At 48.8% G+C, this 27,712-nt stretch overlaps 2 protein-coding genes across 2 annotated transcripts in view; both read right to left on the minus strand.

The window, feature by feature from the left end:
* Positions 1–9,953, minus strand: part of P4HA3 (prolyl 4-hydroxylase subunit alpha 3) — a 134,979-nt gene extending 125,026 nt beyond the window's left edge. Inside the window, exon 1 of the mRNA XM_068264688.1 lies at positions 8,898–9,953. Within this exon, the coding sequence (XP_068120789.1) occupies positions 8,898–9,112 (215 nt within the window). The 5' untranslated portion in view covers positions 9,113–9,953. The remainder of the gene's footprint in view (positions 1–8,897) is intronic.
* An 8,620-nt stretch (positions 9,954–18,573) lies between these two features.
* LOC137544751 (odorant receptor 131-2-like) lies at positions 18,574–26,962 on the minus strand. Its single transcript, XM_068265842.1, has 3 exons — positions 26,752–26,962; positions 19,277–19,540; positions 18,574–19,194 (listed from the first exon to the last, which is right to left on the minus strand). Exons 1-3 carry the CDS (start codon positions 26,935–26,937, stop codon positions 18,574–18,576), a joined length of 1,071 nt encoding a protein of 356 aa, XP_068121943.1. The 5' UTR covers positions 26,938–26,962.
* Positions 26,963–27,712: the final 750 nt, after the last annotated feature.

Consider the following 27,712-nt stretch of genomic DNA (forward strand, 5'->3'; position numbering starts at 1 on the left):
CTCAGAAATCCAAAAAATGCTGCAGCCCGGGAGTTTGCGTTTCAGCTAAAACCGACCCGCTCTGGTGTGCACCAGCCCATTGAAATACATTACCCAAGCTATCCTCAGCTGCAAGCGTTCCTAAAAACGCAACCGAACCGCTCTGGTGGGCACTAGGCCTATGTCATTATATATTGCTCTGTGCTGGGAGTGCTGGAGGCTGTTAGGTAAATGCTCAGTTATTGGCACTCAGTGCAGAGTTTCGTGGACTGGCTCATATTACTGTGAACACACAAAGCCTTCTGCTGTGCAGATCCTGTGTTATAAAATGTTTACTTTCAGAGGAAGGCTCCCCTTACATCAAAATCAGCCCGTGAATCGGAAGAATCTAAAGGATTCCTGATGTATTCCTTAAAGTGCCCCTGAAAGTGGACCTGAACTCTTGCACAGGACAGAAGCAATACATAGAGAAATGCACCCTGTATGTATTTAGAGAGTTTAGCCTGTCTAATTCTCCCTCATCTATGACTAATCACCTGTGTAATTTGATCTCTCCGCAGTGTCACCTGACTGCCATGGCAGAACTGCTAATTTGTAAACACAGGATGTTAACCCTATGTCTGCTTCAATGAAAGCAGAAAGTAGACACACGCAGATTTATTGCAGGGTTTGTATCAGCTGTAATAACAAAGCAACATGTTTTTCTGTAAAGGACATTATGCTGTTGCTTATCTTATAGAGCAGACAGGAAGTTCTGAGTTAAAAAGAAAGGTTTTGATTAAAGTTCCGCTTTAACTGATACACGTAGCACACATCTACACTAAGCAATTTTTTTTTAAACAAAATTGGAATTTGACTTCAAGGGGAAAAAAAGTTCCAATTCGCTTTGAAGATGTTGCAGTTGTCATATCTGAGGAGGGGGATATTTTGCAATAGGCAGAAGCATTCTTTCCCTGCAAGGATTCAATAAGCACAAGAAGCCACACCGGAGGGTTGTTTAAGTTTAAAGTAATATGAGACAATCCACAGATGAGTGCCAAAAGCTCAGCGAGTCCCCACCAGCCCCCCTCCCCTCCTCCGCAGCACTTCCATGCTATAGAATGTCACTGACCTCCGACTCTGTATCTTCTGCATCTTCTATCAACTGATCTATGGTCCTCATAACACATTCATGGGACAACATGTGCAGAAATATTTTTTTTAATTACCAAAAGATCAAATATCACAGTCTAAAAAAAATGCGATCTTCCATTGTAAATAGAAAAAGGATTTAAGTCCATGCTAGAATACCTTCCCCTAAACACTGCCCCTGCGCACACCGCCCCTGCAAACACCGCCCCTGCACACACCGCCCCTGCACACACCGCCCCTGCAAACACCGCCCCTGCGCACACCGCCCCTGCGCACACCGCCCCTGCGCACACCGCCCCTGCGCACACCGCCCCTGCAAACACCGCCCCTGCAAACACCGCCCCTGCACACACCGCCCCTGCAAACACCGCCCCTGCACACACCGCCCCTGCAAACACCGCCCCTGCACACACCGCCCCTGCACACACCGCCCCTGCAAACACCGCCCCTGCACACACCGCCCCTGCAAACACCGCCCCTGCACACACCGCCCCTGCACACACCGCCCCTGCAAACACCGCCCCTGCGCACACCGCCCCTGCGCACACCGCCCCTGCACACACCGCCCCTGCAAACACCGCCCCTGCAAACACCGCCCCTGCACACACCGCCCCTGCAAACACCGCCCCTGCACACACCGCCCCTGCAAACACCGCCCCTGCACACACCGCCCCTGCACACACCGCCCCTGCAAACACCGCCCCTGCACACACCGCCCCTGCAAACACCGCCCCTGCACACACCGCCCCTGCACACACCGCCCCTGCACACACCGCCCCTGCACACACCGCCCCTGCAAACACCGCCCCTGCACACACCGCCCCTGCAAACACCGCCCCTGCAAACACCGCCCCTGCGCACACCGCCCCTGCGCACACCGCCCCTGCGCACACCGCCCCTGCACACACCGCCCCTGCACACACCGCCCCTGCACACACCGCCACTGCAAACACCGCCCCTGCAAACACCGCCCCTGCACACACCGCCCCTGCACACACCGCCCCTGCACACACCGCCCCTGCACACACCGCCCCTGCAAACACCGCCCCTGCAAACACCGCCCCTGCACACACCGCCCCTGCACACACCGCCCCTGCACACACCGCCCCTGCACACACCGCCCCTGCAAACACCGCCCCTGCAAACACCGCCCCTGCACACACCGCCCCTGCACACACCGCCCCTGCACACACCGCCCCTGCACACACCGCCCCTGCACACACCGCCCTTGCAAACACCGCCCCTGCAAACACCGCCCCTGCGCACACCGCCCCTGCGCACACCGCCCCTGCGCACACCGCCCCTGCGCACACCGCCCCTGCGCACACCGCCCCTGCAAACACCGCCCCTGCACACACCGCCCCTGCACACACCGCCCCTGCAAACACCGCCCCTGCAAACACCGCCCCTGCACACACCGCCCCTGCAAACACCGCCCCTGCACACACCGCCCCTGCACACACCGCCACTGCAAACACCGCCCCTGCAAACACCGCCCCTGCACACACCGCCCCTGCACACACCGCCCCTGCAAACACCGCCCCTGCAAACACCGCCCCTGCACACACCGCCCCTGCACACACCGCCCCTGCAAACACCGCCCCTGCAAACACCGCCCCTGCACACACCGCCCCTGCATACACCGCCCCTGCACACACCGCCTCTGCACACACCGCCCCTACACCCACCTCCCCTGCAAACACCGCCCCTGCACACACCGCCCCTGCACACACCGCCCCTGCACACACGCGCCCACGTTTTGGCGGCAACCACGTGGAGCCCGTGGATGAAGGCACATCCGGCAGCAGACACGGACAGGTAAAGTATACTGCGCTGGGCACCGGGGGGGGTGTCACATTTTAAATTGGGGGTTGGGGGGACAGGGACGGAGGTTCCGTCACATTCGTCGCTCATTCCGATATCGCATGCCGTTCCCGCTGTGCTGATCGAGCGAGACAGCCCTACATCTTGCAGCATGTCCGACCAATACCTGCAACCAATTTTAGCCCGAAATCGGTCGCATTGTTGATTGGGCATGCTTTTTTTCATCTGATTCAATAATAGTTGTCGAATTGGATAGTGGTTTGGCCGCTAAGTCACCTGATGTATGGCCACCGTTAATCCTCTTCCGTTCCTAATCCAACAGCACTTCACGGAGTTCTGCCTTAATGTGCACCAGTATAGAGGATGCATAGACCTCAAGTAAGTACAAGATATTGTCCCCAAAATGGAAGGGCTGTTGTGGTAATGATGTCATCACAAGGCGACCCTGTGTACTCCTTCTACCACCACATATGGTGACAAAAAAGGGGAGCTAGACTTGGATTTTAAAGGAAAAAGCAGGTGCTGAGGGGAGTTGTCAACTAACATACAATCATTGAAGGGACCCCGAGCAGTAAAAATAAACAAAATCGGTACTTTTGGAAGCTAAAGTCCTATTTCTGCAACTGAATACAATTTGCAACCCACAGTAGTTCTTGTTGCTGGCTGCTGGTGTTCCAGCTTGCTGTGAATGCCTGGAGTGGAGAGTCTTAAAGGGACCCTGAGTAGTAAAAATAAACAAAATTGGTACTTACCTGGGGCTTTCTCCAGCCCACCATAGGTCGGGAGGTCCCCCGGCGTCCTCCTGGCTCCTCTCCGTTGGGCTGACACTACCTTATCGGTGATGCTACGCGTCATCACGGTGGCTGGAGTGACAGTACTGCGCATGCGTGGTTTAGAGTTAGAAAACTGTCACGCCGGCCGCTGTGATGACGCAGCAACAAGAACTACTGTGGGTTGCAAATTGTATTCAGTTGCAGAATAGCACAGTAGCTTCCAAAATGGTATGCATGCAAAAGCATTCTGTACTAGAACCCTCTTAACAGCATTGATATTTCCTCTTGTGGAAAGGGTCCGTACTCTATACCAGTCTGCAAGCAAGCAGGGCCCCTTTCTAGAAGAGGAAACCTCAACGCTGGTGAAAGGGGCTAGTACAGAATTCTTTTGCATGCAATCCTTTTTGGAAGGAGTTTTTATGGCTTCTAGTGTTCCGGTGTGCTGTGAGTATCTTGAGTGCAGAGGGTTAAAGATTGTTTGTATATATGGGGCAAGTGGGGGAATCCCTGCCTATCCTTTACACAGGCAAATTAATATCCCTCTGAGAAGTGATCACCAAATGGATAACAATAGCGATTTTAATTTTCATTATTCCAGACTGTCAAATCGTGTTTAGATACCATAGGCAAGTACCTTCAGATAGGGACGGATAGGATTTCTGGACAGGCCACAAAGGCCCGGCCATGGATGGCTTCAGGCCAAGGGGCACCGGGACATGAAAGAGGAGATGCTACATATGAAAGAAAAGGCTGAAAATGGGGAGCAATACATGAAAAAGGAATCTGATGCTCAAGGGAGCTGGTCATGAAAGATAGGGGCTGCGGTACATGGATGTTATACATGGAAGAGGGGGCTGCACATGGAATGGGAGGGGCTGCTGTACATGGATGTTACACATGGGAGAGGGGGCTGCACACAGAATGGGAGGGGCTGCTGTACATGGATAATATACATTGGAGAGGGGGCTGCACATGGAATAGGAGGAGCTGCTGTACATGGATGATACACATGGAAGAGGGGGCTGCACATGGAATGGGAGGGGGAAGAAGGTGTTGAGCATGGAATGGGAGGGGCTGCTGTACATGGATATTACGCATGGAAGAGGGGGCTGCACATGGAATAGAAGGGGCTGCTGTACATGGATGATACACATGGAAGGGGGGGCTGCACATGGAATGGGAGGGGCTGTTGTACATGAATATTACGCATGGAAGAGGGGGCTGCACATGGAATAGAAGGGGCTGCTGTACATGGATGATACACATGGAAGGGGGGGCTGCACATGGAATAGAAGGGGCTGCTGTACATGGATGATACACATGGAAGAGGGGGCTGCACATGGAATGGGAGGGGCTGCTGTACATGGATAATACACATGGAAGAGGGGGCTGCACATGGAATAGAAGGGGCTGCTGTTCATGGATGATACACACGGAAGAGGGGGCTGCACATGGAATGGGAGAGGCTGCTGTACATGGATGATACACATGGAAGAGGGGGCTGCACATGGAATGGGAGGGAGCTGCTGTACATGGATGATACACATGGAAGAGGAGGCTGCACCTGGAATGGGAGGGGCTGCTGTACATGGATAATACACATGGAAGAGGGGGCTGCACATGGAATGGGAGGGGCTGCTGTACATGGATGATACACATGGAAGAGGGGGCTGCACATGGAATGGGAGGGACTGCTGTACATGGATGATACACATGGAAGAGGGGGATGCACATGGAATGGGAGGGGCTGCTGTACATGGATGATACACATGGAAGAGGGGGCTGCATATGGAATGGGCGGGGGCTGCTGCACAAGAAAGGGGAGCCGCAACATACTTGGCCTAGGGGCACAAAAAGTATAAGTCTGGCCTTGCCTAAAGACCCCACTGCATGCAAGTGATGGTAAGGAGGGAGGAGGAGGCGAAAGGTAGAAACACAGGCACTGGTGTCGCACAAATTCTGTATGTGTGGGGGGAGTGACACTTATTGGGGGGTGATAGGTGGTCCATTGTACAGAACCAGTCCTGTTGCTTTGATCACCTGTAGTAAAGTGGTGAATAGTGATTTGCACTTCCAGTCACATGTACTGATCCTCAGGATGCATTTGGCCAATGGTCATTCCTTCGCCAATGAAAAAAGTTCACACTGACTTTACTGCAGCCCTAGATTGCCTCTTTGTAAAGTGGGGATCTGGGGGGAAATGGCAAAAGGGGTGTTTGAGAAAGACACACTGAAGAAGACAGCCTGCTCCGAGAATGTATCGTGAATGTATCTGACAATTTATAAAGCAGCAATCACACGCTGGTCTCCCTTTAACCACTTCACCACTAAGGGGTTTTTCCCCATATAGACCAGAGCATTTTTCACCATTCAGCACTCCTCCCTCTCATTCACCAATAACTTTATTACTACTTATCACAACAAAATTATCTATATCTTGTTTTTTTGCCACCGATAAGGCTTTCTTTGGGTGGTACATTCTGCTAAAAATTATTTATTGTAAATGCATTTTAAACGTGAATAATAAGACAAAAAAATTGAAAAAAAATATTTCTCCGTTTTTGACCATTATAATTTTAAAATAAAATGTGTTGCTGTGGATAAAACCCACACATTTTATTTTCCAATTCATCCTGGTTATTACGACATTTAAAATATGTCCCTAGTACAATGTATGGCGACAATATTTTATTTGGGAATAAAGGTTTATTTTTTCAGTTTTGCATCTGTCACTAATTGCAAGCGACTTATTTGCAAAAATAACAGTAATATACCCTCATGTCATACATATTAAAAAAGTTGAGTCCCTAATGTTAACTATTTATGTATTTTTTCTAAATGTCATTTTTTTCATATACAAATATTTTAACTATGAGAGGGGGGGGGAGGTAAGGGGTTAATTTTAAGGGAGTATTTTTTATTTTATTTAATTTAATGTAATAGGGTGTATTTTTACTATTTGGCCACTAGATGTCCCCCCACTTTTTGTTCCTGTGTACTGTGAATAGTGCACAGGAAACAGTGTGTGTGTGTTTTCACTTTAATTTTCTCAGTGACCACTGACATCTCATTGATGCTGGTGATCTTTGATCACAGGCACTTTGATTGGTGAATGGGATGTGTGCGCACGGCGGGCAATTGCAGTGAGGTACGTATTTCTACACTCTTGGAGCCATTATTATCCACCAATGGGACATAGATATACTGCTTCTGTTGAGGTAACTGGTTAAAAATATGGCAATCATCACCTACTACTGATAATAATCAGCCAAATTGAAGATCACGGGAAACTGCCGTATCTGCCCGACGGAGTACCTAATATTAATCGGCGCTAGTCTAGTTTTGGGGACCCAGCAGGAAACCTCATAGGGAAATTCTACTAATGTGATTGGGTGGACACAACACCCTCTCGTACTGCTAGGTTTCAGATAGGTTGTAATAAAATACACTCACACTATTTGACCAATCACTACACTCCGTGCTGTGGAGGGTGCTGTGATTGGAGAATTGTTTCCTATGTGGTTTCCTACTGGGTCCCCTAAACCCTAGGCTCTCAACGTGTGGTACGCTTACCCCAGGGGGTACTGCTGATGGTTCCAGGGGGTACTCGGGCTTGATATACTTAACCAAGAATAACAAATTTACAGTTTTAGAAATTGATAAATCTTATTTAAACTAAGTCAAATTATTATTTTAGCTAATTAAAAGCAATAGTAAATGCTTGGAAATGGTTTACAGGCATGGGCAAACTTGGCCCTCCAGCTGTTAAAGGGAAGGTTCAGGGAGGGGATTAAAAAAATAAAAATAAATTTCCACTTACCTGGGGCTTCCTCCAGCCCGTGGCAGGCAGGAGGTGCCCTCGCCGCCGCTCCGCAGGCTCCCGGTGGTCTCCGGTGCCCGACCCGACCTGGCCAGGCCGGCTGCCAGGTCGGGCTCTTCTGCGCTCCATTTCCTGGGACTTCTGCGTCCCACGCCGGCGCGCTGACGTCATCGGCCGTCCGCCGCGCTGTACTGCGCATGCGCAGTAGTTCTGCGCATGCGCAGTAGAGCCCGGAGGACGTCCGATGACGTCAGAGCGCCGGCGTGGGACGCAGAAGTTCCAGGAAATGGAGCGCAGAAGAGCCCGACCTGGCAGCCGGCCTGGCCAGGTCGGGTCGGGCACCGGAGACCACCGGGAGCCTGCGGAGCGGCGGCGAGGGCACCTCCTGCCTGCCACGGGCTGGAGGAAGCCCCAGGTAAGTGGAAATTTATTTTTATTTTTTTAATCCCCTCCCTGAACCTTCCCTTTAAAGAACTACAAGTCCCACAATGCATTGCAGGAGTCTGACAGCCACAGTCATGACTCATAAAGGCAAATGCATTGTGGGACTTGTAGTTTCGTAACAGCTGGAGGGCCGAGTTTGCCCATGCCTGGTTTAGAATCAATTATCATGTAAAACAATTAAATATATATTTGTCAAGGGGTATTTGTGATAATATTTACTATGCTAGGGGGTACTTGGTGAGTACAGGGTTTCCAAAGGGGTACACACCAATAAAATGTTGAGAAACACTGCCCTAAACTAGACCAGCACCCATTCACCAGTATATATAGTACTGTGTTAGTTGAGGTCGAGATAATTCTGTAGGGGGAAAACAATATATTAAAAATTATAACTTTTCATGGATACCTGAAATAAACTTTCATTATTGCAATGTTTCTAGCAGCTAGATACCTTCTTCAGGCATACGTTCACATGAAAGTTCAAAAAACGCCTGAAAGTTTGCATTAAAAAAACTTTTTTTTTTTCTATGACTATGGTAGGGATTAGATTGTGAGTTCCTCTGATGACAGTCAGTGACATGCCTATGTACTCTGTAAAGTGCTGCAGATGTCAGTGCTATAGTAATATAGCAGAACATTAGAATATGACCATGGCTATGGTAGGATTAGATTGTGGGAGAGGGGGGAATAGTAAAATAAAAAAAGGGGGGGGGGACATGGGCAGCCAGTACCAGCCCCCCCCCCCCCCCCTTGACTACGGGCCCCATAGCAGCTGCTATTGCTGCTACAGTGATCCCTTTGCCACTGTTTTTTCCGTATTTCGCTTATCCTACCTACAGCTGCACTACGAAGCCTAAAGCACAATAACACAGATGCAGCAATGACCACACGGTTGGTTGCCCCAGTGCATCCCGCCCCCATCTTACCTGCGCAGGTCATTGAGTCGGTGGGTCTCCTCCTCTAGGTAGGTCCCCAGATGCTGTATTAATATCTTCTCCGTGTCCAGAGCTTGCTGGATGTTCATCATAGAACTGTACATATCCGCTGAAGCACAATGCAGGACCCCCCAGCACAGAATCCACACCAAAATCCCCCATCCATGGTGACAGATCCTGGTGATGAGAGAGTTGCAGGTCTCCATCCCTGGCCAGCAGGTAGCAATGTCCTTCAGAGGACAGGCTGGCCCCAGAAGTTTTACAAGAAGTTCCCAGCAGGTAGCGAATGTCCTTCAGAGGACAGGCTGACCCCAGAAGTTCTCAGCAGGTAGTGATGTCCTTCAGAGGACAGGCTGGCCCCAGAAGTTCTCTCAGAAGTTTCTCTGCAGGTAGCGATGTCCTTCAGAGGACAGGCTGGACCCAGAAGATCTATCAGAAGTTCCCAGCAGGTAGCAATGTCCTTCAGAGGGCAGGCTGGACCCAGAAGTTCTCCCAGAAGTTCCCAGCAGGTAGGGATGTCCTTCAGAGGACAGGCTGGACCCAGAAGTTCTCCCAGAAGTTCTCAGCAGGTAGCGATGTCCTTCAGAGGACAGGCTGGACCCAGAAGTTCTATCAGAAGTTCCCAGCAGGTAGCAGTGTCCTTCAGAGGACAGGCTGGACCCAGAAGTTCTCCCAGAAGTTCCCAGCAGGTAGCGATGTCCTTCAGAGGACAGGCTGGACCCAGAAGTTCTCTTAGAAGTTCTCCTGCTGCCTTGCAGCAGAGTGTGAGCAGCTCAGTGACTGGGAGAGGCTCTGCATGTGCTGGATGGAGGTGTCAGCACTCAGCAGGCTATGGCTAGGCTGAGCGCTGGCTTAGTGACTCTATGTGTGAGCAGCTCAGTGATGGGAGAAAGGAGGCTCTGCATGTGCTGGATGGAGGTGTCAGCAGGCTATGGCTAGGCTGTGTGCTGGCTTAGTGACTCTATGTGTGAGCAGCTCAGTGATGGGAGAAAGGAGGCTCTGCATGTGCTGGATGGAGGTGTCAGCTGGCTATGGCTAGGCTGTCTGCTGACAGGCTGACTCTATCTGCACTCTCAGATTTGGCAGCCTGTCTGTGCTGCGGTCTAATAATTGTGGGATTGCCCAGAATGAGAGTTTGGGGGAGTTGCTGATTGAGAATGGAGCATTCTTATTGCAGACAAATGTTCTCTCCATTCATCCCCCTTCCTCCTCTGTCAGTCACTCTCACTCCAGCAATGACAAAAAGTCCTTTGAGCCTCTGAAATGTCTCTGACTTCTTTATAGCCTCCCAGGGGTCAGGGGTCACTCATTGAGGAATAGAGATGAGCAAGAAATTCTTCTAAAGCTACATACTCACTTTGCGGCCCAGGAAGAAGGATCCCAGCGATGTCTCGCGATGAGCACATCTTCCTGCCAACAGGTATACGCGAAAGCAAATGACGCACGCAAACGGGAGTTCAATCGATGACTGTACTCTGCGCAGTGGTCATCGGGTATCTAAAGTGGCCCATTCACTGTACAATTTTTTCACTAAATGCGATCTTTCACTACAATTTTAATGATCGAATGGATGATGATGATGATGATGATGATAATGATCGCTGTTTGTTTTTGAAGGCAATCAATAAGGAACAATTCTTTAGTCGATTGCTAAATAGGATAAAATTGATCTGAAAACTGGATTTTATGATCGAATTTGAAGAAAGAATCGTTCAGTAAATGTGAACAAGCGATAATTGCCTTCCAATTAGTTACGATCGTTCAAATTGCATCGAAAGATCATATCTGATGAAAATTTTTACTGTTAATGAGCACCTTTAAAGATCCAATCCGCTGTGATGGTAGTTATCGGCCAGCATTGCTAAGCATCGTTCGCATAATCACGCGTCTGTACCCACGTTGGAAGATTGCGGAAAGGATTGCTCGTCATTCAAAAAAATCGCAGATCGTCTGAAAATTAATGTAGTGAGTACGGGCCTTAACCACCCTGGCGTTCTGATTAAATCGCCAGGGTGGCTGCGGGAGGGTTTTTTTTAAATAAAAAAAAAACTATTTCATGCAGCCAACTGAAAGTTGGCTGCATGAAAGCCCACTAGAGGGCGCTCCGGAGGCGTTCTTCCGATCGCCTCCGGCGGCCAGAAGTAACACGGAAGGCCGCAATAAGCGGCCTTCCGTGTTTCGCTTACCTCGTCGCCATGGCGACGAGCGGAGTGACGTCATGGACGTCAGCCGACGTCCTGACGTCAGCCGCCTCCGATCCAGCCCTTAGTGCTGGCCGGAACTGTTTGTTCCGGCTACGCTGGGCTCGGGCGGCTGGGGGGACCCTCTTTCGCCGCTGCACGCGGCGGATCGCCGCGCTGCAGTGGCGATCAGGCAGCACACGCGGCTGGCAAAGTGCCGGCTGCGTGTGCTGCTTTTTATTTCATTAAAATCGGCCCAGCAGGGCCTGAGCGGAAGGCTCTGGCGGTGTTGGACGAGCTGAGCTCGTCCAGACCGCTCAGCGGGTTAAAGGGACTCCAAGTGCTAAAAAAATGAAACTGGTACTTTACCTTGGGCTTCCTCCAGCCCACCATAGGCCGAGAGGTCCCCTGGCGTCCTCCTGCCTCCTCTCCCGTTCCCGCTGGCGCCTCCGTTACCGGCGACTTTTGGGACGGTTCTCCACGTCATCGCACCGGCCGGCATGACAGCATGCATGGTTCAGAGTTATAAAACGGTGTGGTCTGTTTCCATGGCAACCAATGATGAGCGTACAGAGCAGAGGCGTATCTAGAGGGGTGCAGGCATGGCTTGTGTCACGGGCGCCACAGCACCATGGGCGCCATGCCTGCCCCTGTACTGCACCAGCCTGCCTTCCTCCATGCCTCCCTGTCATTTAGACCTCAGATCAGATTAATGCTGTTATCTGGGGAACATGGCTACTTAACTTATGCATGTAGCGCGCACTTGGCTTAGTGTAAGAACAGAGGACCGAGAGTGAACAACAAGAGCTATTTCCAAAAAAGTAACCTCAGCAATATCCTGAGCCAAAACACAAAAGCAACCATAACACATGTACACGAGAAATGATGCTATTTTTAGAGGGGAAGGGGGCTCTGACTGTGGAGGGGGGCGCAATGTCATTGTTTGCTATAGGCACTATATTACCCAGATACGCCCCTGGTACAGAGAATGGAGCATCTGTACGCCAGGTTGATCGCAGGGTAAGGCGCTCGGAGGTCATGGGGAGCTGCTGTACACATGTTAAATTCTCGTAAATAGCTGCATCACCTGAGTGTTAACGAACGCGCGTGTACTCGGCTTTATATATTTATGTATCAATGAGGCGTTAAGACGTTTCATAAAAATTAGTCAATTAGTAACTTGGACATTACACTCTGGCACCTAGTGGGTTAACTCATCAGGGAAAATGGCCTACAAATCTATACGCCTGCCTGATGTACATCTCTGACTTGGTCAGCAGATACACACCTGGCCGCCCACTTCGCTCCTCCAGCAACCTTCTCCTAACCACCCTACGCATCTCAAACTCCCTTGCACGAGTACAGGACTTCACTAGAGCTGCCCTCATCCTGTGGAACTTTCTCCCACTGCCCATCAGGCTTGCCCCCTCCTTCGAAACCTTTAAAAAAGCACTCAAAACTCACCTCCTCAAAGAGGCTTACCTCACCTTGACGCTGCCTAACTCTCTCTGCTGAGAACCTCCTGATGCACTCCCCTCCTTTCGTGTCACTATCCCTCCCTCTAGATCAGGCATGGGCAAACTTGGCCCTCCAGCTGTTAAGGAACTACAAGTCCCACAATGCATTTGCCTTTATGAGTCATGACTGTGGTTGTAAGACTCCTGCAATGCATTGTGGGACTTGTAGTTCCTTAACAGTTGGAGGGCCAAGTTTGCCCATGCCTGCTCTAGATTGTAAGCCTTTAGCAGGGCCCTCTCCCCTTGTGTATCATACTTGATTGTACACCCTACCCAAAATAAGTGAACTTGTATCATCAGCACTACCACTCCAACGTATGATCTGGCATTGTATTACTACCTGTATGGAGTTTTGTATCTTATTGCTTATTACTTGTATTGTTGTATCTATTGCCTATTACCTGTATTGTGCTGTCACCCCTGTTATCATTGTCTGCAATTCTATGTATTATACAGCATTGCGTAATATGTTGGTGCTAGATAAATCTAATAAATCCTACCTAATAAAAGCAAGTGTCCCTGCGTCCTTTCCCTGTGTCAGTGCTTTTGCACTACTGCGCATGTCCTGCACTGACAGCCGTTGGGACAGGATGCAGGACGGACCAGGGGGCGGACCGGCCGGCCGGCCAGGCGGGCGAGTGCACGCGTGTGCACGGACCTAGAGGCTGTTTTTAAACGGGCTTAGGTCACTGGTAATAATAATGAAATGAGCAGGAGACCCTTTTCCCAGCCTGTCCTAAAAAAAAGAATCATTTTGTTTGCCTTGTAAGCTGTGACCTGGAGCTGGACATGACCTCTTCATAGGCGCTCAGGAAAGGTCACACACAGAATCTTTCCACACCTATTGCTCTTGAGCCAGGAGAGGAATGAGGAAAGAGCATTACCACCACCTGCTGGACAAATACAGTAATGCCAGTGTAGTTTTAATGCAGTACTATTTATTGCTAGTTATGTTAGGAGATTGTGCAGTCAACGTATTTTCTATTCCTGAGTACCTCTCTTAGGCCTTGTTCACATTGCGTTCCGATCACGTTACCGTTCGCGGTTGGCTTTTTTTGACGCAACTTTTTTTGCGATTCCCAGCACTTGGGTGGGCGGTGCGTTTTTGTTAAAAGCGCTTTACTGAGCGCTTTTCCAGAGCGGTTTTTTAATTCACTCCCTGACGCAAGTCAGGAGGTTAACTATTTGACCCGGAAAAAGAATAAATACAATGTATTTATTCTTAAAAGCACGAACGCAATCGCTGCACAAAACGATTTTGTGGGCGTTTTGCGTTTTTCCTATACTTTCCATTGGAATCACCTCAAAAAAGGTACAGGCAGCGCTTTGCTGAGTGGATCGGAAATGAACCGCTCAGATGTGAACTCTCTCATAGGGAATCATTGCACAAGCGCTTTTTAGAATGATTTTGAAAATCGCCTGCGCGTGAAAAAGGGCAAAAACACCCCTAGTGTAAACGAGCCCTCACTGACACTCACCTCATTATCCTCTCTGAGTTCTCTGTTCTGCCCTTCTCTACATGGTACAACTTTTCATTTTTTTTTTTCAATTTTTATAAAGATTTTTCCAGCATGTCCGATCTGATTTTTCTCTAAAAAACCGGGATAATCGTTCGAATTTCTTGATCGGAAAAAAAAATATTTTCAACTTTTATTCGATTCGATCATTTAGATAGAATAAACGGGAAAATCGAACGTTTTTATTGTATCGTGTATAGGCACCATTAGGGCCTGTTCAGACTATGCACGTTCCTAGCCGTTTTCAGGGAACACGTACGGGTACCAAAAACGCATAGAAACGCCTCCTAATGCTTTTGAATGGGCTAGTTCACATGTAGGCGTATGAGACGCATACGTTTCTTATTCGCATTGCTGCATGCAGTTCTGTATCAAAAACGCGTACTATTGCGTTTTTAGCGTACGTTTTCCTCTGCGGTTCCCATAATTCTTTTTTTTCCCCTGGATCACGTGTATGTGCAAAACACAATAGAATACGCATTAGAACGCAAGAAAAACGCATGCGTTTTTCAACTTGCGTTTCTTTGATTTTATACGCGTTCTTTATACGCAGACAGTCTGAACAGGCCCTAAGGGTGGCCACACACCATACAATTTTTTAAATATCTGTTCAATTCAAGAATAGCGATCAATTTTTCTGACCGATTATAACAATTCAAAAATCTGACCAACGTACCACACACCTATGTTCAATTTTTCCCCAATCATGAATAAAATAATTGAAGGCTTAGAAACAATGGATTGAATCTGATTGAATCTGTACATCAAGTGATTGACAATCCATCACACGCCATACAATTCTTGATAAAGTCGGTCTGAAATTTCCAACATGCCCAACCTCCCCCCAAAAAAATCGAAACCCAAAAATCCCGGGAAATTTGATTGGATTTATCAACCGAAAACAAAGAAAACTGTCGATTTTTTGGGGGACAACCGGGGCAAGATAAACATAAAAAGAAAAAATCCTCACAGAACCGCGCCACACTTCAAATGTCCAAGAATAATCAATGAGTTTTATTAACCCTTTCAGGACTGGCCGCCTAACTCCCCTTAAGGATCAGACACTTTTTCATTGTGGGGGGCATGCATTTGGGGGGTCAGGCAGCCGGATCCTGTTAGGGCTTGCTGGTGTGTGCCCCCCCTGTGTGGCCAGGTGTCCCCCCTTTCAGCAGCAGCCATCACCCACCTTCCAGGCTCCAGCGATGAGCCACTGCGGACACCACCATTCTCTCCGACATCCCCACTCGTTCTGACGCTAAGTCCTCGGCCGCGGCTTGACGACGTCATCAAGCCGCGGCCGAGAACTTACGTCACAACGAGCAGAGATGCCGGCCAGAGCGGTGGAGAGCGCTGATCGTCGCAGGAATGGCAGGGAGGTGAGTGGATCCTCTTCTTTCCCTCCTGCCGCCGCAGCTGTCAAAGTGATCACTACGATCCGCCGGCGATCAAAGTGATCACGTGATCAGCAGCCATACGCGATGGCTGCTGATCACTCAGGGGAGATGTCAGCTGTCAAATGACAAATTAGTCTCCCCCTCCGGGTGCGCACGATCACGTCGGGAGCGGAAACGGCGGGCCGGCGTAGATTCAGGCTAGAACAGCCACAAGTGCGGCGTAGAATCTAATGCATGCGGTCCTCTCGGGCCGGCCGCTCATGAGGCGGGGTGAAACTTTTGCCTCAGGCGGCAAAGTTCTAGGGGCGGCATCCGCCCGTCCGTGAGTGCTGGGGGGCCGGCTGCCGAGCTGGAGGGGTAGCTGGCAGGACAGGGGTATTGGGCCTAGCGGTGGGGAGGGGGGTCGGACCCCCCCTCCCTCACCTGAGTCCCCCGATCTGCGCTCCCCTCCAGCTTTAAATGTAGCGTAAGCAGCCGACAGTAAGAGGCAACGGGCGGGGAGGACTCACCTCTTCCTCGTTCCAGCGTGCGCTCCACTGACGTCACTTCCTGCAACGCCGGCCACTGTATTGTACGTGGCCGGCGTTGCAGGAAGTGACGTCAGTGGAGCGCACGTTGGAACGAGGAAGGTGAGTGATCCCCCGCCCGTGCCTCTTACTGTCTGTCGGCTGCTTACGCTACATTTAAAGCTGGAGGGGAGTGCAGATCGGGGGACCCAGGCGAGGGAGGGGGGGGTCCGACCCCCCTCCCCACCGCTAGGCCCAATACCCCCATCCTGCCAGCTACCCCTCTAGCTCAGGCGGCAAAAAGTCTAGGGCCGCCAGGTTAAAGTTTAGTTTCTCCTCTGCCTCCCTCGTCTTCGGTCCTTTTGGATCCTTTCCACCCTCCACTTACCCCATCTGGGGAATCACTTGTTGCACTTCCATTGTGGTTTCACCTTCCATCTACTTTTTGCACTATATGCACTTTATGTTTGTCACCTTACATTGGCCTGTCCTGGTATAGGATTGCTATACACTGTGATCAGCACTTGTCACTTTACTCATCCCACGCTCCTCTATATGTCATATAGCCTTGGAGTAGAGGGAAGGGTTTGAGCTTATAAATCAGTATTTATTCATTGCATTATTTATTATATATATATATATGTGTGTGTTACCTGGAACCTTTGGTTTTAATTGTTTTTATACATTCTTGTGCAATCATAAACTTTAATAAAACGCATTGATTATTCTTGGACATTTGAAGTGTGGTGCGGTTCTGTGAGGATTTTTTTCTTTTTTTGTTTATCTTGCCTAGGATTTAGATCCTTTTCTGCACACACTGTCCTGTTTATTATTTATTATTGATAACTATATAAGTTTGATTGATTCATGTGTGACTGGTGCTGCCCCTTTCTTTGGCCTGGGGCACACCAGAGGAGTTTTTCTGAGCGTTTTGAGTTTTTGAAACCTCCTGCTAATGTTATCCTATGTGTCTGTGCACACTGGAGCGATGAGGTTTTGTAAAAAAAAAAAAACCATAGCATTACATTGGGAAGAGCTTTTGAAACCTCGAGTGTTTGAGGAGCTTTTCTGGTGTGTCTCAGCCCTTTGTGTTTACTTTTTGGGACAACCGGTCGAAATTATCGAATTGTTGAAAAATTGGATCTCTTAATTGTATGGTTTGTGGCCACCTTAAAAGGGACACTTAAGTCAAAAAAAAAAATGAGTTTTACTCACCTAGGGCTTCCAATAGCCCCCTGCAGCTGTCCGGTGCCCTCGCCGTCTCCCTCCGATCCTCCTGGCCCCGCCGGCAGCCACTTCCTGTTTCGGTGACATGAGCTGACAGGCTGGGGACGCGAGTGATTCTTCGCGTTCCCAGACACATTAGCACCCTCTATGCTGCTATATGGTATATGATATATGCTATAGCAGCATAGATGGCGCTATTGTGGCCAGGAACGCGAAGAATTACTCACGTCCCCAGCCTGTCAGCTCCTGTCACCGAAACAGGAAGTGGCTGCCGGTGGGGCCAGGAGGATCGGAGGGAGACGGCGAGGGCACCGGACAGCTGCAGGGGGCTATTGGAAGCCCCAGGTGAGTAAAACTCATTTTTTTTTTTTTACTTAAGTGTCCCTTTAAGGCCTGGAACCCACTAGCAGCCTTTTCTAAGCACCAGTGATTTGAAAAGCTCTTGCTATAGCAATGCTATAGCAAGAGCTTTTCAAATCACTGGTGCTTAGAAAAGGCTGCTAGTGGGTTCCAGGCCTTAAAGGGACACTTAAGTAAAAAAAAAAAAATGAGTTTTACTCACCTGGGGCTTCCAATAGCCCCCTGCAGCTGTCCGGTGCCCTCGCCGTCTCCCTCCGATCCTCCTGGCCCCGCCGGCAGCCACTTCCTGTTTCGGTGACATGAGCTGACAGGCTGGGGACGCGAGTGATTCTTCGCGTTCCCAGACACATTAGCACCCTCTATGCTGCTATATGGTATATGATATATGCTATAGCAGCATAGATGGCGCTATTGTGGCCAGGAACGCGAAGAATTACTCACGTCCCCAGCCTGTCAGCTCCTGTCACCGAAACAGGAAGTGGCTGCCGGTGGGGCCAGGAGGATCGGAGGGAGACGGCGAGGGCACCGGACAGCTGCAGGGGGCTATTGGAAGCCCCAGGTGAGTAAAACTCATTTTTTTTTTTTTACTTAAGTGTCCCTTTAAGGCCTGGAACCCACTAGCAGCCTTTTCTAAGCACCAGTGATTTGAAAAGCTCTTGCTATAGCAATGCTATGGAGGATTTTTTTTTAAATCACATCCCTGAAGTGGGATCACACCCATAGCAATACATTAGCAAGAGCTTTTCTAATCACAAGCACGCAGAAAAGGCTCAAAAAAGTGCTGCTAGTGGGTTCCAGGCCTAACAAACATATGGAGAGAGGCGAGCTATTACAATGTAGCCAAACATTGTGCAGGGGCCCTGGGGTGCAGACAAGGAGAGTTGGGAAGGGAGGGAGGCAGTAACATGCCTGGGTGGGAATAATCAAAACAAACACACAAATAAGCGAACGAACAACTCATAAACTTTACTGAATTTGCTTTTTATACTTGAACTTTATCACTTGCTTCATATACGAGCTTAGAGCTTCATCTCGTAACCCAAAGATGAAGGGACTCAGGAACCGAGGCAAACACATGAAGAAGATGAAATTGGCCAACCTTATATAGCCTTCAAAATCACTATTGGCTTCTGTGGCGGAAGACAGAAATGACATCATGCAAAGCAAGAACTGAAATGCGTGAAGAACAACGGTTTTAACTGCCTTGGAGGCTACAGTATTGGCAGATCCAATCTTTCGAGCAACCAACAATACCTTGACATAGGTAAATATGATGATGAGTCCCACCAGACTAAAGTTTATAATGAGGAATGCCGTTTTTATCATATTTTGAAGTTTGTTGATCAAGTTTGCTCCACGATTGCAAACCACCGGAGCCGATCGGTTTTTCAGGTAGTCTTTTATGACGGCTAGTTCAGCAAAGTTGGGAAGAATCCCGATCACCCACATTGCCCCAATCGAAATCTTAATTCTTCTGGAGGTACAAAGCATGGCGTATCTCAGAGGGAAGCACACGGCTACATAGCGCTCCAAGGACATGATGCCCAAGTTGTATGGAGTGATACGGAAGGTGACCACGCCCAACATCTGTAGGGCATAACACAGTATCATAGGCATGTACAAGAAATAAAGGGTAACTATGTACAACAAGAAGGCAATGAGAAGGTACATGGTGTCGTTGATCAGCATGTGGGTAAACAGGATATATCGAGCTGTGTCCTGGACCCGAGAGGTAGAGAAGAAGATCTTCAGGATGATGATCATGAAGTAGACAAAGAAGCAGAACAAGATGAAGACCACAGTCAAGATCGTTGTCATGGTTATCACTGCTCCCTGGCTCCAGATGACAGAATTCGGAATTACAGTGACTCCTGGAGATGACGCATTGTCCATGGTGAATTATTGCAAAACGCTTAGCTAAAACATTCACCAGCTGGAAGTAAAACACAGACAGAAGTATGAATTAAGGCCATACTGTACATCTAGCGATTTTGCCACCCCATCAACCATCCGATCAGTAATTTTATTGTGTCGGATGAAAATGGAAGACCCAACATGTCCTGACTCTCGCCTACAAAGCTCTCCACAACATAGCTCCTTCCTATCTAAATCAACTTATTTCCCGATACCATCCTACACACAATCTCCATTTTGCTAACAAAACGTCTTCTTCCCTGGTCACCTCTTATCACTCCCACTTACAAGACTTCTCTCAATCCTCTCCCCTCCTCTAGAACACTCTTCCTCAACACATCTGCCACTCACCCACACTTACTCTTTTTAGGTGGAATCTGAAAACTCACCTCTTCAGGCAAGCATACTCTCCTACCTAGGACACCAGAGCCAGGACAAGGTCCTCCAGCACCCAAGGCTGGGACACCAAAGTGCGCCCCCCCCCCATCCTCTCTAACCCCTGCTGTCACACATTGATTGCTATTAGACTAAAAGGCACCCCAGGGCCCCAACAACTTAATCTCTAGTTACAGTGGGATGCAAAGGTTTGGGCAACCTTGTTAATTGAATGGTTAATCGCACAGGCATACACCGCCTCTGCCAGACTAAAAAATGCATGCCCTGCATCCAAGACAAGTGCTAACATTTATTAAACTAGGAGGAACTTTAGCTTCCAATATGGTTTCCATGCAAAGTATATTATACTAGACACTTGCGCCACGGTGAGGCAAACCTCCGGGCAAGTGACCTAACCTAAATTTAAAACCTTGGGAGCAGCTAAGCAAAACAAATGTGTAACTTACATTTGGTTGAACAGCGAGGAGAACGCCAGCGCATACCGCTAAGGCTGCATCTGAAATGACCACCAGCTTAGTGTGCAGCACCTAAATAGATTTTCTGCACACTTTACATTCAATTCAGATGCAAATCATATGCAAATCTGCTACTACTTGTTATGCAAACAGGAAACTCAGTTTGCATAACAAGTAGTAGCAGATTTGCATATGATTTGCATCTGAATTGAATGCAAAGTGTGCAGAAAATCTATTTAGGTGCTGCACACTGAGCTGGTGGTCATTTCAGATGCAGCCTTAGCGGTATGCGCTGGCGTTCTCCTCGCTGTTCAACCAAATGTAAGTTACACATTTTTTTTTGCTTAGCTGCTCCCAAGGTTTTAAATTTAGATTAGGTCACTTGCCCGGAGGTTTGCCTCACCGTGGCGCAAGTGTCTAGTATAATATACTTTGCATGCAAACCTTATTGGAAGCTAAAGTTCCTCCTAGTTTAATAAATGTTAGCACTTGTCTTGGATGCAGGGCATGCATTTTTCAGTCTGGCAGAGGCGGTGTAGGCCTGTGCGATTAACCATTCAATTGCAACATGTGTTTAGGGATGCGCAGCCTTTCCCCCCACCTTTCCTTAACTTTGTAACTATGTAACTGTCAGGTTAGCTGCTCCCAGCCCCTCCTCCTGAGTTTCCTGTTTGCATAACAAGTAGTAGCAGATTTGCATATGATTTGCATCTGAATTGAATGCGAAGTGTGCAGAAAATCTATTTAGGTGCTGCACACTGAGCTGGTGGTCATTTCAGATGCAGCCTTAGCGGTATGCGCTGGCGTTCTCCTCGCTGTTCAACCAAATGTTAGTTACACATTTTTTTTGCTTAGCTACTCCCAAGGTTTTAAATTTAGGTTAGGTCACTTGCCCGGAGGTTTGCCTCACCGTGGCGCAAGTGTCTAGTATAATATACTTTGCATGCAAACCATATTGGAAGCTAAAGTTCCTCCTAGTTTAATAAATGTTAGCACTTGTCTTGGATGCAGGGCATGCATTTTTCAGTCTGGCAGAGGCGGTGTATGCCTGTGCGATTAACCATTCAATTGCAACATGTTTTTAGGGATGCGCAGCCTTTCCCCCCACCTTTCCTTAACCTTGTTAATTGCTATGATTTTCCTGTATAAATCGTTGGCTGTTATGATAAAAAATGTCAGTTAAATATCATATAGGAGACACACACAGTGATATTTGAGAAGCGATATGAAGATTTACAGAAAGTTTGCGATAATTGTTTAACTACCTCACGACCACCCCACGCCAATGGGCGTGGCCGCAGTGGCAGCCCCAGGACCACCTAACGGCAATTGGCGTCAAGTCCTGGGGCTCTAATTTGCATGCGAACGCGTGCACGCTGCGTGCGCATCTCATGCTTGGGGGTGGAGCTCCGCACCCTCTTCAGTCTCCGAGCGGCTATTGCCGCTCGGGAGACTGTTAGCGAGATCGCCGTCTATTTACATGTACAGAACTGCGATCAGCAGCAGCGCTGCACTGGGGACAGCCGTGTGACACGGCTGTCCCCCTGGGGGATAAGAGAGCGATCGGCAGTGATAGGCTGAAGCTGAAGCCTATCACAGCCAATCGCTGTGATAGGCTGGCTGGGGGAGGCTGGCTGGGGGAGTCAGAGGAAAGGGTTTTCTTTTTTAAAAAGAGCGAACATAAATATTTAAAAAAAATAAACAACTGGGGGGCGATCAGACACCACCAACAGAGAGCTCTGTTGGTGGGGGGAAAAGGGGGGGGGGGGGAAATCACTCGTGTTCTGTGTTGTGCGGCTCTGCAGCTGTGCCTTAAAGCTGCAGTGGCCATTTTAGCTAAAATGTACCTGGTCTTTAGGGGGGTTTACCACTGTGGTCCTCAAGTGGTTAAAGGGAATGAAAACTGTACTCACCCGGGGCTTTCTCCAGCCCAATGGGACCTCCCGACCAGCACTGGGCTGGAGAAAGCCCCGGGTGAGTACAATTTTCATTTTTAAGATGAGCTCGGAGTTCCTTTAAACAAAATTAGGCAGGGGCAATTGATTGCAAAAGAAATGAAATCAATATTTAGTAGATCCTCCTTTTGCAGAAATTACAGCCTCTAAACGCTTCCTGTAGGTTCCAATGAGAGTATGGTGTAACAATCTATAATATGGCGGCTGCGGAGGTGCGGAGTGTAGCCGCAGCCGCCTTTGTTTCCTGTTCCCTGTCCTCATCCGTTCCGTCGGCGTCTAGCACGCCGGGAACGATATTGTCATCTGCTCATAGGGTCGCTGTCTCGCGCGGGCGCGCACGGTGACAGGACCTTTATGCTGGGAGAAGGCGCGTCAGCTGACCGGCCGGTCGGCTGACGTCAGGGGTGACTCTCGCCGCTCGGATTGGCTGTTCCGAGATGGGCGCGGCTGAGAGTCTTCCTTGGCTTCATAAAACCTTCGTTCACCATTCGCAAACTGTCTGCTGTTGTGAATACTTTGTGTTAGTGCTCAGACCTTAGACTAGTTCCAAGATGTTGAAACCAAGGACTTCACACCAGACTAGGAATTGTGATATTGTTATTGATTACTTGTGTATGATTCTGGCTATACTCTGACCTCACATTTGCTTACTGATTCTGTACTTCCGCCTATCTGATCCCTGTTGCTGAACTTCTGCCTGATTACCTACTATTCTCTTGCCTATCGCTCTGTACTGATATTACCTCTCTGTTGCCAAACCTTGCCTGTCTGACCACTCCTCCCACCAGTGGGCCCTTGCCACTGGTGAGGTGTTTATATAGTTCCTTGCCAGCTTCTCTGGTAAGGGTTTGTTAACCTATACAGTTACCATGTCGAATAGGACTTTGCCAGCTCCTCTGGTAAAGTCTTGTTAACCAGCCTGGCGGTATGGAAGAGCTCAGCTCGTCCATTACCGCCGGAGGCTGCCGCTCAGGCCCTGCTGGGCCGATTTTTATCAAATAAAAAGGTGCACACGCAGCCGGCACTTTGTCAGCCGCGTGTGCTACCTGATCGCCGCCGCAGAGCAGCGATCCGCTGCGTGCAGCGGTGAAAGAGGGTCCCCCCAGCCGCCCGAGCCCAGCGCAGCCGGACCAAACAGTTCCGGCCAGCGCTAAGGGCAGGTTCGGAGGCGGCTGACGTCCATGACGCGGCTCATCGCGGCCTTTCTTGTTACTTCTGATCGCCAGAGGCGATCAGAAGTACGCGACAGGAGCGCCCTCTAGTGGGCTTTCATGCAGCCAACTTTTAGTTGGCTGCATGCGATAGTTTTTTTTTTAATAAAAAAAAAAAAACGTATGGCCGCCAGCCTGGCGATCTTAATAGAACGCCAGGCTGGTTAATTAATACTGTCTTATCACTGATAGTACCTTGCCAGCTCCACTGGTAAGGTGTTGCCAAACTATCTCGTTCTGTTGTAGCTAGTACCCACTAGCTACTCTGGTGAGGTTCAGAGTTAGTAGATAGCTCCAGTGACTGATAGTACCTTGCCAGCTCCTCTGGTAAGGGCTGGATAAACTACTCAGTCACTTGTGCTGTTAGTACCTTACCAGCTCCTCTGGTAAGGTTTAGCCAAACTGCTTTGACTCTCTCTTCTGCTTATACTTTACCAGCTCCTCTGGTAAAGGTCAATTGCTGGAGAAGTCTATACTGTTGCACCAAACACCACACCTTACTCTCTGCTAGCTATACTTGTATTATTAGTGATACTGCAGATCACCACATAATCAGGTATAGCGTCTGTATTATTTGTGGTTCTGCAGAGCACAAATAATCAGACGTCTGAGTTGCAGCACCCAATCGTTACATATGGATTCTGGTTGAATGTACTTTGGACTATTCCTCTTTACAAAACATCTCTAGTTAGTTCATTCAGGTTTGATGGCTTCCGAGCACGGACAGCACTCTTTAACTTACACCACTAGAGTAGGGCCGAACCTCCGATTTTAGGTTCGCGAACTTCCGCGGAAGGTTCGGTTCGCGTTAAAGTTCGCGAACCGCAAAAGACTTCAATGGGGATGCGAACTTTGGAAAAAAAAATTATGCTGGCCACAAAAGTGATGGAAAAGATGTTTCAAGGGGTCTAACACCTGGAGGGGGGCATGGCGGAGTGGGATACACGCCAAAAGTCCTGGGGAAAAATCTGGATTTGACGCAAAGCAGCGTTTTAAGGGCAGAAATAACATTGAATGCTAAATGACAGGCCTAAAGTGCTTTAAAACATCTTGCATGTGTATACATCAATCAGGTAGTGTAATTAAGGTACTGCTTCACACTGACACACCAAACTCACCGTGTAACGCACCGCAAACAGCTGTTTGTGTAGTGACGGCAGTGGCGGGTTCACTGAACAGGAATACAGTGGCGGGTTCACTGAACAGAACAGGTATGCAGTGGTGGGTTCACAGAACAGGTATGCAGTGGCAGGTTCACTGAACAGGTATACAGTGGTGGGTTCACTGAACAGAACAGGTATACAGTGGTGGGTTCACTGAACAGAACAGGTATACAGTGGCGGGTTCACTGAACAGAACAGGTATACAGTGGTGGGTTCACTGAACAGAACAGGTATACAGTGGTGGGTTCACTGAACAGAACAGGTATGCAGTGGCGGGTTCACTGAACAGAACAGGTATGCAGTGGCGGGTTCAATGAACAGAACAGGTATGCAGTGGCGGGTTCACTGAACAGAACAGGTATGCAGTGGCGGGTTCACTGAACAGAACAGGTATGCAGTGGCGGGTTCACTGAACTGTACAGGTATGCAGTGGCGGGTTCACTGAACAGGTATGCAGTGGTGGGTTCACTGAACAGGTATGCAGTGGTGGGTTCACTGAACAGGTATGCAGTGGTGGGTTCACAGAACAGGTATGCAGTGGTGGGTGCACAGTACAGGTATGCAGTGGTGGGTTCACTGAACAGGTATGCAGTGGTGGGTTCACTGAACAGGTATGCAGTGGTGGGTTCACTGAACAGGTATGCAGTGGTGGGTTCACTGAACAGGTATGCAGTGGTGGGTTCACAGAACAGGTATGCAGTGGTGGGTTCACTGAACAGGTATGCAGTGGTGGGTTCACTGAACAGGTATGCAGTGGTGGGTTCACAGAACAGGTATGCAGTGGTGGGTTCACTGAACAGGTATGCAGTGGTGGGTTCACTGAACAGGTATGCAGTGGTGGGTTCACTGAACAGGTATGCAGTGGTGGGTTCACAGAACAGGTATGCAGTGGTGGGTTCACTGAACAGGTATGCAGTGGGGGGTTCACTGAACAGGTATGCAGTGGTGGGTTCACTGAACAGGTATGCAGTGGTGGGTTCACAGAACAGGTATGCAGTGGTGGGTTCACTGAACAGGTATGCAGTGGTGCGTTCACTGAACAGGTATGCAGTGGTGGGTTCACAGAACAGGTATGCAGTGGTGGGTTCACAGTACAGGTATGCAGTGGTGGGTTCACTGAACAGGTATGCAGTGGTGGGTTCACTGAACAGGTATGCAGTGGTGGGTTCACAGTACAGGTATGCAGTGGTGGGTTCACTGAACAGGTATGCAGTGGCAGGTTCACTGAATAGGTATGCAGGTATGGTGGGCTCACTGAACAGAACAGGTATGCAGCCAGGAACAAGCTAAGCCTAACTAATCTTTCCCTATGAGAGACAGTATGCAGCAGCTCGCCCTACTCTCACTAACGCAGGCACACGAGTGAGCGTAATGGCCGCCGCTGCCTCCCTTGTATTAGGGGGGGAGTGGCTCCAGGGGCTAGTGTAGCCTAATTGGCTACACTGGGCCTGCTGACTGTGATGTAGAGGGTCAAAGTTGACCCTCATGGTGCATTATGGGGCGAACCGAACTTCAGCAAAAGTTCGCCTGCGGGACGCGAACGCGAACCACTGAAGTTCGCATGGAACCGTTCGCAGGCGAACCGTTCGGCCCAACTCTATACACCACAGATTTTCAATTATATTCAGGTCTGGGGATTGAGATGGCCATTCCAGAACATTGTACTTGTTACTCTGTATGAATGCCTTAGTGGATTTTGAGCAGTGTTTAGGGTAGTTGTCTTGTTGAAAGATCCAGCCCCAGTGCAGCTTCAGCTTTGTCACTGATTCCTGGACATTAGTCTCCAGAATGCTGATACTGAGTGGAATCCATGTGTCCCTCAACTTTGACAAGATTCCCAGTCCCTGCACTGGTCACTCAGCCCCACAGCATGATGGAACCACCACCATATTTTACTGTAGGTAGCAGGTATTTTTCTTGTAATGCTGTGTTCTTTTTCCTCCATGCATAATGCCCCTTGTTATGCCCAAATATCTAAATTTTAGTTTCATCAGTCCACAGCACCTTATTCCAAAATGAAGCAGGCTTGTCCAAATGTGCTTTAGCATACCTCAGGTGGCTCTGTTTGTCCTGTGGGCGGAGAAAAGGCTTCCTCTGCATCACTCTCGCATACAGCATCTCCTTGTGTAAAGTGCGCCGAATGGTTGAACGATTCACAGTGACTCCTTCTACAGCAAGATGATGTAGGTCTTTGGTGCTGGTCTGTGGATTGACTCTGACTGTCATCACCATTCATCACTTCTGTTTATAGGAGATTTTTCTTGGTCTGCCACTTCGAGCCTTAAAGAGGAACTTCAGCCTAAACAAACATACTGTCATTAAGTTACATTAGTTATGTTAATTAAAATAGATAGGTAAGATAATCTCTTACCCACCCTTTTTAAAAGAACAGGCAAATGTTTGATTTCATGGGGGCAGACATCTTTTTCATGGGGCAGACATCTTTTTGGTTGAAAGGAGATGGCAGGGAGCATGAGACACAGTTTAAACTGTCCTGTGTCCTGATCACCCCTCCCAACTGTACGCTCTAGGCTTCAAATCTCAAATTAAAAAAAAAAACAAAAAACAAATTTGCGGCAAAACAGCAGAACAAGAACAACATCAGAAATCCCATCATGCTTTGCACAGCATCAGGGGAAAAATGCCCGGGCAGTTTTCTTCTGTGCGGCTTAAAATGAGGCTTGGGTAAGAAAAACAAAGTTCCGATGCTGTGAAACTGTTAAAGAAACACCAAGCCTTTTCAGTGCTGCTGAGTAGATTTTTAGTCTGGAGGTTGACTTTAACTTGAACTGAACCTGTGGTCTTCCATTTCCTCAATATGTTCCTAACTGTGGAAAAAGACAGCTGAAATCTCTGAAACAGCTTTCTGTATCCTTCCCCTATACCATGATGGTGAACAATCTTTGTCTTCAGGTCATTTGAGAGTTGTTTTGAGACCCCCATGTTGCTACTTTTCAGAGAAAATTAAAAGAGGAGGGAAATTTACAATTGACCCCCTTAAATACTCTTTC

This window comes from Hyperolius riggenbachi, chromosome 2 (assembly GCF_040937935.1).
Source record: "Hyperolius riggenbachi isolate aHypRig1 chromosome 2, aHypRig1.pri, whole genome shotgun sequence".
NCBI classification, from domain to species: domain Eukaryota; kingdom Metazoa; phylum Chordata; class Amphibia; order Anura; family Hyperoliidae; genus Hyperolius; species Hyperolius riggenbachi.